The sequence below is a fragment of the Ooceraea biroi genome, chromosome 9 (genome assembly GCF_003672135.1).
Source record: "Ooceraea biroi isolate clonal line C1 chromosome 9, Obir_v5.4, whole genome shotgun sequence".
In the NCBI taxonomy this organism is placed as follows: domain Eukaryota; kingdom Metazoa; phylum Arthropoda; class Insecta; order Hymenoptera; family Formicidae; genus Ooceraea; species Ooceraea biroi.
In genome coordinates, this window is record NC_039514.1 from 6,251,898 (window position 1) to 6,264,220 (window position 12,323).

Below are 12,323 nucleotides of genomic sequence, written 5' to 3' on the forward strand. Positions count from 1 at the left end.
AACGAATTTACGACGTTCCCGAGTTCCGTCAGTTAATTGTCTGTGTTGGCCGGATGAAGTTTTCTACGAGAGCAAACAGCACTCGGGAGATTGTATCTTCTTCGTCAAGCAGAGCAATCATAGCGAGAAAAGTGTACACCACTTTCAAGAAGGTAGTGTTTTGATAAGAAAAATTCTTGCCATTTACATTCCGAAATAATTCAATTATTCTCTCTAGAAATACCACAGTTATTCTCACATGAATCCCAATCTGCGAGAGTAAATCTTGATCCATTAATTTTATGGATATTTTAGAATTATTTCGCTTTAGATATTTCTTTGTAACGTCTTGTAATATAAATGAAGATGTTTAAAATTTTTAAAATATATCATTTTTCATATCGTGAGATAATAAATATATCAGAGTATGCCACTGTGCTGTGCTACAAATGACGCAGGATTATTCAAACGGAGGTACGGAAATAAACGAGATTTCGTTTCATTAAAATTCGCACTGCCGAGGCGAGAGAGAGAGAGAGAGAGAGAGAGAGAAAATTGTAGAATCACAAGGAGAGTGCCTCTCGAATCTCATCTCGCGTTTTTCGTAAGTAATTACTTCCCTGCCTCCTTTGAGACGGCGGCGGAAGTAGCTGAAGTTCGATCGTAACGAATTTTACGCTTGCCTATATACTTGTCTTTTATCGTCTCGCGTCCTATGGCCGGGTCGGCGCTGATGTTAAGGCTCTAAATAAGGGCGTCCTTAGGAACCCTAAAAAATCCCCAGTGGTACCTTTTTTCTCTGCATCCCCCGCGCCATCTCCCTCTTTCTCGTTTCTTTCCCCAACGCCAGGGAGATCGTCTTCTCGGCACAATGTACATAAAATGAAGTCAAGCGGTTTTAGCACCGAATACGTCTCCTTCCCTGCCTGGTCCTGTTACCGCCGAAGCGGTAAAGTTGAATGCGCGATTCTCGACATCGATAGAAATCGTTGGAGACTTTTGATTCGTTCAACGTCGAGGTCGAGAAAATCGAATGCCTCTTCGTCATGGTACGAGTCGTAACTCAAGCTCGCCTCACGTGATTTCGCACGATCTTATTTATTTCGACAGTTTACACACAGACGTATCACGCATAGTTCGAATTTTATAAATGATAATTATAAATTATAATGCGCCTACGAGAAGTTCCTTAGATCCTTACGTTTGTTCCTTGAACGAATCATGATAAAAGGAAATCCGAATTTGAGAGAGATAGAGAGAGACGTAAAATTACGCAAGATGTTACAATTGCAGGCTTCTTCAGCTTACCTTCACCGAGTAGTAATCCTCTTTGAGGATCTTCAAGGATCTCTTATGTGATATTGCACTCGATGGAAAGTTAAGCGCGTAATAAGAGGGATGGGGGAGGATGCCGGCTGAGCTTTTTGGTCTCGCCGTTCTTCCGCTAACATCCGCTCCTTATTATTTTGCACCGCCGAGCGTGCACGGCGGCGGCAAGGTGGATTTTTCCATTTATTTGTATCGTCCCGCATTATTGAATTCCGATAATCCGCCACGCCGCCGGTATAAGTCCCTTTACGGTACGCCACGATTTACAATCCACCCCTCTCGTTTTCCACGACGTCCTTTCTTTTTTTTCCATTTTCCACCATCCTCCTCGGTTTTCGACTAGCTCGTCGAAATTATCGATTCGCTAACCCTTCGTCGCTATTGTTGCTGCGCCTGTTGATTTCTTTTCTAATTATTTTGTTCTTGGCTTTTCAATGATGGGGATGTTTAAAAATTTTACGTAAACGGGAGGAAGAGCTGATCAATTTTAATGGAATACATAAAAAGATTGAATACGTTTCAATATTCACGAATGCAAACACTGTTGCGCCTTCCAGCTGCATTATTACTAAAGAATAATTAATATAATTAGTACCAAATAATTAATTCTCCCGAATTAATGGAGCGTACGCTGCTAAGGATTTTTTCGAAGTAGAGTCTTATTCTCGTAACAAATTCACGTTCGACTAGGTTTCATTATCATGCCCGGAGAAAGTTTTGCCTGCTTCAGGCGAGATATTCCGCGCGCGCGCCCGCTCGTGCTCGTTCACCGAGCTTGCGGATCGCAATAAAAGTGCAAAGGGTATACTGCTCCGTATCAGCAGTGCGCAACACCGAGACCCTTTATAATCGAAGTCGTAAAAAAAAGGAAGAAACTTCGGGTGTTCCTGCTCGGTCATGCGCCGACAGCGAGACTCGAACGACTCGCGACGTACCGATTCAATTTATTTCTTTGACATTGGCGTTGAGTCCTCACGCGGCGAGATAGATGGACGGATAAATGGATGTACGTGGTCCGTACGGTTCTTTCTGTCTCTCCTTTTTTTTTTCTTTTGGATGTCCCGGGATACGTTAAGCATTCTCTCTCTCTCTCTCTCTCTTTTTCTCTCGTTTCGAGCCTCCTCGTTGGAGAAGGTGGAGGAGGCTTGGTATTTTTCTCCTTTTTCTTCCCCGTCTCTCCCCTTTCGTTCATCTCGTCGTGCTCCTTCTCGTTCTCTCGTCTGTTCCCCGTCGTGCGTGATCGTGCCCCTCTCCAGCGGTCACTCCAGGTACTCGAGGACCTCTCCGCAGTCTGGAAATATACTTTCATCCTCGAGGAATCTCACGGATGTGCCGGGATGTCATGTATCGACCAGGACAAAGCCGAGGTCCTTGGCCTTGGTTTTTGCGGGATGCGATGTGCGGAACTTGTCTCGGTTCGACAGTTGACACGTGTACGTTTGGATTGATAAATAAATGGCATCGGTGTTCACCGGTAATTTAGTATAAAGTGGCTGTTGTTTATGGAATTTCAAGCTAATTTTATAATATATCAAGATATATATATAAAAATTAAAGATATATAAATACATATGAAATATAATATATGAAGCTGGACTCTTTTTTTCTTTTTTCCGCAAGTATCTACATTTCCCTTCGCGTTTCGTTATCGTTTCTGGTCGCAGAGAAGGTGCGCGGTTATTTACGGCGGTTATAAATGTCGTCTACTGATCTCTTTCTCCATCGGTGGCGCACAAAGTCGCCCGTTTCCAGTCGCCTCCGCGTTTGCTTCTCTCTTCAGTCTTCTCGACGCCGCCACTTTCAGCACCGTTTTCTCTCCCTCTCATTGCGACTGCTCTCGGCACGAACCTCCGCGTTTCTTTCGTCGCCCTCATCCCCTTCCTCCCCTGTTAGTTATTAAAATCTTTCTTTACCGCGGCGCGTCCGCCGACCTTTGGCTTCCGCTTTTAGCTTCACCGAGCTTTTCCGAGACTCCGTTAAAACTCGCCGGCGCACCTTGTTGCACATCTCTTGTTGCCCTTTTTCTGTCGCCGCCACTTGCGCGAGAACCTTCAATGCGCGCAATCCGCCCTGCGGAACTCTCATCCAGGCTTCCGTCTGCGTTTCGCGCCGTGCCTTTGGCGATACAGATAGAGCGCACTTTGCCGCCCCTTTCGTATCCTTTTTACCCTCTTTTCACCCTTCTTGTTCGTTGCCCGCTCGTTGCGGACAATCTTCAAGGTGTCGTGGAGTCTTAACGCCTTCTTCGCAGTTTATCCGCTATCGCGATTCGTATTCTTTGGGTTTTCCGCTTTCGCCGTCGTCTTCGACGTCGGTTCTCTTGCAACCGCTCCGATATCGGAGAGTTCGCGTTCCTTTTTCTTCTACTGGAGGGTGAGAAGACTATGGCGAATGTCCCGCAGAACTGCTAACGATCTGGGCGGGTACGGGGACCAGCTTTGTTACGTTACGTCGCCGACGATGTTGGTTCGCGCGCGTACTAACTATGGTGCACTATGGCGAGACACCCCCGCTAGATGGGGAATTCTGCATTCGTCACTTTTGGCTAAGAGCAGCCCCTCTGCAAGCACGCCGGAAACTGCGAGGGATAGGATGCCGTTACTCACACGGCCATCGCGTTTCCGCTCAAGGTATCTCCAGGCCTTCCGCTCGACGCGACACGCGCCGATGATCCTTGTCATCAGATTCCATCAAATCGGTTCTAAGCCTGTAATTAACTCGGGGCAAAAATTTCCGACTCCATGTCGTCGATTTCTATCGACAAAATGATGAGAGAAACGTGTAATTATGTTTTTAGCAAATTATGTAAGCTTAACATCGTGGAATTAATTCTCATGTTATTAAATATTACGTAATACTCTCAATATTTAGCAATATTGTATAATATTATATGTATTATTATATAGCGTATGTACATATTTGCTGTGTATCATGATACGTGAGATTGCACCTAATAATGTGCATTTTCTTAATTGTTTGTTTCCAGATGGAAGACGAGGGTAATCACGGCAACGACGATACTAGATGCTTCATTCTGTCAACACTGGCCGCCCTACAGTGGTCTAGAGTTACGTGCGTTCTTTGCCGAGCTGCCATGTTGGTCTTCGATAGGTATCCGCTGGTAGACGGCACGTTCTTCTTGTCACCCAGACAACACTCGCCCGCCTGCGCTGAGGTGCGTTCCATCACCCATTCTTACAAATTTCCTACAAATTTTCCCGTTGAAATATATTTTATTGGTGTCACCAACATCGATCTATCGACACGCGGTGGCTTCAAAGACTCACTATTATTTAGCTCACCCTCCTTGACTATTCGAGCGGTTTTAGTTATTTAATTAATTTACTGTGAAACTAACTAGCCGGCGCAAGATCACTGATAAAGATCACACGGTCATCATCTTCTTTTTCTATCGTGGCGGTTTCTCATTCGTGAGCTAATCGCAACACGCTTCAACGTGGTGTAAGATTACGATAGCACCGGCTCTCGGTGTCTCGTTCCAGGTGAAGGTGGAAGGTCGCACGCAATTTTTGTCAGCCGTGTGCATGAGTTGCTTGGAGGGCAGTGGCGGACAGCCTGTACGTTGCCGTTTCTGCACCCAAGCGTGGGACGGCTCGAGCTTGGTCCTCGGCACCATGTACAGCTACGATATCTTCGCTGCGATGCCCTGCTGCAGCGAGCGACTCAAGGTGAGTCTCGAATGCGTGATCCGGTCGATCTCGACTTGAGCCCTTTGACTCCTTGACCCCTCAGTGTACGAATATTAATGTCATTGCAGACTCTCTGCACTCTCGTAGCCGGCAGTAAAGATTTCGTATGATTCTCAACAGTAATTTCTCTTTGTATTATATTTTCGCATTTATATTTTTTATATTTATGCGATTTTATATAATATTATTGTATTTTTATATTCGTACTTATATACTTTTCGTTCCCGGGAACATTGTTAAAGTCAAAGCAGAGAGTCCAAGTTCGCAGTCTCGCACATCCTGCGCGCTATCATCCTGAAACAATGCCGCACACATGCGCGCCATTTTATTCGTCGTTCACTTTATTGTTCATTCACTTCATCCCCCTCTTCAGCCTCTCGGCCAAGACGTGCCTCGCCAAATGACCGCGACGCCATTTCACTTTTCGTTTTAGTGTAACAGCTGCCAGAAGCCGCTGATCTACCCCCATCAACGACTGAACTTCTACTCGGACTACAGCCGCGTCTTCGCCTGCCCGCACTGCAGGGCGGTCGACGCCCACTTCGTGAAGCCGCTGTCGGCCTGCTTCACCCGCGAGCAGTTTCAGCTCTACAGCCAGTGGCCGTAACCATTAGAGAACTTAGCGTACCGCCGCCGTGTGCGCCTCGCGGCCGATCTGCGTCCCCTCTTATACAAGTCGATCTCCCTGTTCCGGACGACCGTGCTCTAGAAATCATCCTCCCTTCGCGAACTCCGTAGGAGATTTAAACCAGTGGCGAACGCGCTCGCTCTCGAGGGGGTTGGGAGTGAGTCGGGGGAGTTAGGGTCGGGAGAGAGAGAAAGAGAGAGAGAGGAACCACCTCGTGTCGTGCACTCGCGTGGGATTTTTATTTCCTTGGATCGACACAGTTGATTAGATGCTACCTTTATTTTTCGGGAAAGCTCTTTTCCTTTGGGGTTTATTTTTCTCCTTTTAGTTTTTACAGTTCGGACGCGAGAGACGCAGCGATCATTTCTTTTGACGCTCTTTGGTGTTTTAAATTCGTAACTGACGATGATGTCGTACGCACGACCCGTCCCCGACTACTTACCCCTCTCCCTCGGCGCGTTCCCGTAACAACTAATGAAATTTAAGGTGTTTCTTTTTTAACGTCAATTGTAGGTTTCTCTTCGTTTTAGGTTGATCCCAAACGGGAGACGTCGAACCGGCACGGCGGTCATCGATTTCGTTCGACGACGCGCGGCCGAGCTTTGAGAAGCTTAGTACATTTTATGTTTCATGTATATTGCTCTTTATGTTTCCAGGCATTTATTTGTTTAGAAAAATGCCAGTTAATTTCCTTTTTTCATTGATATGTACGACATTTCAACGATTGTCATTATATTTCTCTGATAATATAAGTTTTTAATTATGGAAATTCGTTCTTTTCTTTTTTGGGAGGCAGTCTGCGGCATTTATCGTTTACTTTGACCGCGAGCGGAACGGGCTCGCGTAATTTCGACGCGCGACACCTTCGCCGTCTCCCGTTTTTATTAGTTGAATTGCTTTGAAAGAAGAAAAAATAAATTACAAATAACGAATTTAGGCAGAGATGAACAATATTGAACAGACGCGGAGAAAAAAATGGTCGGTTCCCTTTATTGTAAACGAATATATTAAAAAAGGCTACTTTCTAGAAAAGGTTGGGAGGGGAAGAAGAGAAGAGAAGAAGAAGTAAAAAGAAAGAAAAGAAATAACTATCGTTTGTTACTTAGATAATCGAGAACGTTGTTTTTTTTACATTTTATTAGTTTATACGTTTATGGCGGCCATGTTGATTTTGTTTAAGGATCTACGACTCATTCGATGGGTTTCAACGTTGATTCGGTCGGGCGCGCGTCGCGACTTTCCGCGACTCGGAAAACGCAGTGAAAACGAAGGGAAAAACCAACATTCGATTCGCAGAGACGAATTATCCAGAACGGAAAAAAGCCGATCACTCGAGACTGTCATCTCTCGTTTTCTAAAAAACACACATGTCCCTTCGTCCAGGCGAGAACAAACTGCTCTCGCTCTTCCGGTTCCGGTCGTCGTTCGATCGAGTCACCGGACGGTTCTCTCGCGGAGAGTCGCGATACCGCTCCGAGGTAGCCAGTGTATATAACGTATTAAGTGGAAGAGAGAAGTGAGAGATAGAAGCGAGAGAAAGATGAAGGGAAGGAGAGAAAGAGAGGCATTTTTTTCGGAGAGAAGAGAGCCTTCTTCTTTTTTCTGGCGATGCTGGTCGTTGCTGTCCACCCCAATAGCGGCCGTCCCACAAACAGACCGCCCACCGTTCTCAAAGGTAGTATAGTCGAATCGTGTACCTTTTTTACGTTACTTCGATTTAAAAAGTATACTTAATCCACGTAATACACACCGTTACACATGCTACACGTACACGTCGGGAAGTATCTAGGAGAGATGGCGTATATAGATGTGTAGTGCCCCCTCTCCGCCCCCTCCCGCGAATTTTGAAAATCGCATAAACGCGCGGATGACCACGCGCGGAACTGCACGCTTACTTTACTCGGTGATTTTTATTTCGATCGAATCGAATCGGATGAACCAAGTTTTGTTTACGGGAGAGATAAGATTAAGTCGGATTAATTAGCGATTTTGAAATTTGGTTGAACTGTGGACGCACATAGTTAAGTAGCTGCGGAACTCACATTTTATTTTGCACTCAGTTATAATTCCGTTTTAGTCTCAAAATTATTGTTTTTATAATAAGTTTGCGCAGTTTCGCTCGCGATTAAAGAATCCGGAGGATCCAAGGTAAGTGAGACGGAGAAGCAGGAAGCGGGAGGAGAGGTGGGTGAAAAGCGAAAAAAAAGAAAAAAAAAGGAATCACGCACTCGCGCAGGAGAACGCGCAGCTAATAGCGCTAATGTTCTAGAGACACTTTCTTCGAAATGGATAGCCGAAACGATCTTGGACAATGCGTCTCCTGCGCCCTCGAACAGTCCAATTCCCGCGTAACAATTAAATTATAATAATTTCTCGCGCGTTTAGTGCCGCAACGGGGCAAGGACGATCGCGCGCGTTTTTAGTCCTGCCTCTCTGATCGTTTTGCCGGATTCACTTTGTCTCTGCTGTATGTATGATGTACATAATGTGCGACAGTCAACGGGAAAACTTTATTTTTTGGGGAATTCCAGTAAGCGAAGATGTAATATCACTTGCTGGAATTTTTCAAGAAGACTAGGTGTCCTGAAAAACAACGTGAGTCCAACATCAGTCGTCCCGACCGTACGTACGTTTCTCAGAGTGCCAAATGAGCAATTGCCAAGCAAAGCAGCGTCTTTAGTACTGTTTTCTGTATTTTCGTCCCTTCTTTCGAGTTTCGTTTCGCGTATATGTCACATACAATGTCCCCGGCGTTCTTGTGTTATCTCCATTCAAAATTCGGCCTTTCGACAGATCGATAATCGCGGTACGGCCATTCGATCGACAGCGAGAGGAACTTGAATTCCATTCTTCGCAGACGGGCTAAGAAACAACTTCGAGCGACGTCGAAATGAAATTGAAATGACTTTTGAGGATGCTGCCTTTAGGATGAAACAGTTTAGCTCTGGAAAACGGGACCTTCGTAATTTTTCTTCCAGCGCAGTTCCGCCGAAACACGATTTTTTCTTTTCGTTTTGCAAATTTTTAATAATAATAAGTAATCGCGCGAGATTGGCATGCATTAACGAGGGAGTTTTACAACGCGTTCGCGTATTTATTAAGCTGGGAAATTTCTCTTCGAAATTAACGCGGAAACCGGTTTACCGGCCGCTTCAAGTTCCTCGCGCGATCGGAAGCGCGTACAAAAGAGAATTTTTCTTAATGACTTGTGGACGCGTGCGCGAGATAACGGACGCACGCGTCGCCTGTGTACTCCCTACTGCTTTCAATTTTTAATAAGAAAATCTACGTTAGTGAGCGGTACGCGTTATTATTCGTTCCTCTGAGTTCCTGTTGCGAGCGGAAGACCTAGGAACAGAGAGGATCGTTGCATTCTTGACGGTATTTCAACAAGTTTCGGGATTCACACGATTATTTGCCGCGGCTTCGCTCAGATCAACGCCATCTCGGAAGTCATTTTGATTCCGAAAGGATCATCGCAAGGAGGAATAAGAATGACGCCTCGTGGTTACACAATTTTTAGATTTCTAAGATTCTTTAAACTTTTTCTATAATTGTTTTCGTTTTTATTTATTTCCTAATTTGCTGAAACAGATATATTTTATTTTTAATCAATCAATCAAACTTTATTTTAGCCAAGAAGGGATATTTTATTTTATTGCCAACAAAAAATGAGTTAACGATAATAAGACGTCATATACGAATTAAATTTTGCTTTTTTAAATTTTATTAAATTTGGAATTGATTAATAAAAGCCTGTGTTCCACAAGGAAAGACCGTAGACAAAATCCGTTTAAGGAATTCGAGGAGTTTTTTGTAATGGTTGTTTGTAAAATCGGCGATCGTGGATTTACGGGCGAAGCCGATGCAATGCGCGATTTCGAGCACCTTGGCTTTCTTTCCTGTCATAATTTCATGCGTGGACGCGCGGGCGAGAGTTCCGAATTCTTTCGGATCGTCGAGCTGGTACCAGAAGGTCCACGGAACGTGAGAGAAAAAGCGACGAATTTTTACGGCAGACACCGCGCTTACAAGAGGAATCGCCGCGAGAAGGGAGGGGAGGAAAAATAAGTAATAGCTTTTTCACATTGACGGTGCCGTAGCAAGCTGCTTTTTTCGAGGAAGACAGTCGAGTGTCTTTTCATCATCGATCGTGCGTCGACGCACGGCGACGCACTTTAGCTCCGTAGTTGGTAAGGCTAACGTTAAATTAGGCTAACCTTTTTTATTCGGATAATTAATATAGCGATTTTGTACTTTTGCTATTTTCGTCGACGTCGTCGGTAGAATAGCGCGATGAGAGGTCGTCGTGAACGTCTCGCTGAGGCTAAGATCGCCCGATGTCAGCCCGAGATCACGAGGAACGAGATGAAGATCTCATAAAGTGATGATAAAGAATAAAAAAAAGACAAAGATTATGCAAATGTAGAGTTGCCAGAAGATTTGGCATTCGGATAGATGCATGTCCCAGTGATCTGATTTTGTCGTTGAGTCGTGATGATACGTGATGCGGTGTCAAATAATTAAATAAATTTTTGAAAGAGCAACAACCTTTGAAGTAAAGCGTCACGCATAAAATTGTTCATCGTCATTATATTTCCAAATAAAAATTATTCATGATATCGAGAATGTTAGATGCTTGGAACACAGAACTTTAAGACGTTTTAACACCTGTTGTCTGCGATCTTATTCAATCATCCACCGACGGTCATTCTCGTCGCGTCGTTCGCTGACGTTCAGCGTCGATCTAGTGAACGTTTTTGTATATCAGTGTTTTTATATGGACAACTAGGGTGCCCGAGGGTGGCGACAGCCCCGTCGACGACTTCATCGAAGCTACTACGGCGCTATCGATATTGTCGATCCGGACGCCGTCGCCCTTTGTGGCCGAAAGGTGTACCGAATAATCGATATATCCCGCGTTTGTGAATTTTATATAATCCGAGTATAGAGCGCTCGCGTGGCACGTTTGGATAGGGTAGGGGAGGGGGGAGGGGGTTGATGATGTGGGAAGGGGAAGGGGGTTTGAGTCTTGGGATAGAGAATGGTTATGAATGGTTGAATTATGAATAGAGTTTAGTATATAGTCATTATACGCGAAAAAGAAATGAAGGTTTGAATCATCGATAAATAGTAAGTTTATGAGCGACGGTTTTTCTCGTAGTTAAAATACACCTTTTCGTTTTCGTCGGTCGTTCACCCGGCGTCTAGTGGATAGGAAGAAATTAGGACGATAGAAGGATTTCCGCTCTCGAGAATTCTGGAAACGAGACTTGGGATGCTTTTACCAGAAATGGAATCGAAACATCGGACAGGGACGGGGTGATGTTTTTCGAGCGTCGGATCGGGTAGATGACCGGATGAATCGTCGTAGCGATAAGTTATCGTGTCATATTGTGAATGTCCGAGACGATTAGCGGGAGGAGAGGGAAAAGAATTTTATTACGTACTAATCATATATAGTAATTATATCGGTTGTTCGTCGGAACCCTTTCACGCGGCCTTGACATGGCCACAGGACGTGGGGGAAACGATTTTCTCGTCGGTCAAAGTTCGTTTAAATAATTCAATATATGAAATAAATAAATGATGAAGAAATATATATATATGAAAATATATATATAGATAGATATATATATTATATAAAAATATAAAAAAATAAGTAATACGTACGTTTAAGGATCATCAATTTTGTCTCTTAGCGAATAAGGATCTTTACAGCTGTGCTAGACAACTATAGGTATATCGAAATATATATATATATATATACACATATACGTATATGTATATATATATATATCTATATATATATAAATATATATACGTACGTTTTCTCATACGTGTACGTCGTGACACTCGCGCCAAGCAACGTATACGGACTCCTTACGGATACACCGGAAAAGGAAACACACTGCACACATACACGTACAAATACGCAGCCGCACGCGTTAAATGAATCACAACAATCGCGAACGTGTTTGACGATATTGACGAGGAAGCACAAGAAGACGTGTTTCACGCGTAAATCGCGAAAGTACGAGAGACTTCACTTTATAGCACGTGCGTTATAACATCTGCTCTCATCAAGATAATAAAAAAACGTACATCGAAGATTTAAGGGGATGCTGGAGTGACCAGGGAATTTCTTCGCGATGGTGCTGCCATTTGCACAATAAAATGCTTTTTATAAAAATTTGGCAAGTTGTACGCACAAAATTGCACCCAAGCAGTCTCGGAATAAAATAAAGGAATATAATGAAGCTTTTAAAAGTGCCTTTAGAAGCGTAATAAAAAAGAAATTCCTAATCTGCTTGATTCTGTAAAGCAGATTAGGAATTTCTTTTTTATTACGCTTCTAAAGGCACTTTTAAAAGCTTCATTATATTCCTTTATTTTATTCCGAGACTGCTTGGGTGCAATTTTGTGCGTACAACTTGCCAAATTTTTATAAAAAGCATTTTAAGTTTAAATTTTATGCAAATGGCAACACTGTTTCACTAGCAACTCCAGCATTCCCTTAATGATGACGACAGAGTTTTTATTAAACAGCTAAACGTATCTTACTAATATCTGTATGTTCCAGTTTCTTTTTTTTTTTCAAACAAATATTAACAAAAAGCAAAACCATTAGAATCAAAGTTGGTTCTAACAATCGACAGAAATAAGTTGTGAGACGC

At 43.6% G+C, this 12,323-nt stretch overlaps 1 protein-coding gene across 5 annotated transcripts in view; it reads left to right on the forward strand.

Moving 5' to 3' along the window:
• The window catches only part of LOC105279610 (headcase protein), a 142,534-nt gene extending 132,481 nt beyond the window's left edge, over positions 1 to 10,053 (forward strand). For all 5 annotated transcript variants that reach the window (XM_011339485.3, XM_011339486.3, XM_026972744.1 and 2 more), the window contains 3 exons: positions 4,295 to 4,483; positions 4,812 to 4,997; positions 5,452 to 10,053. In XM_011339485.3, the coding sequence (XP_011337787.1) occupies positions 4,295 to 4,483; positions 4,812 to 4,997; positions 5,452 to 5,625 (549 nt within the window). In that variant the 3' untranslated portion in view covers positions 5,626 to 10,053. The remainder of the gene's footprint in view (positions 1 to 4,294; positions 4,484 to 4,811; positions 4,998 to 5,451) is intronic.
• Positions 10,054 to 12,323: the final 2,270 nt, after the last annotated feature.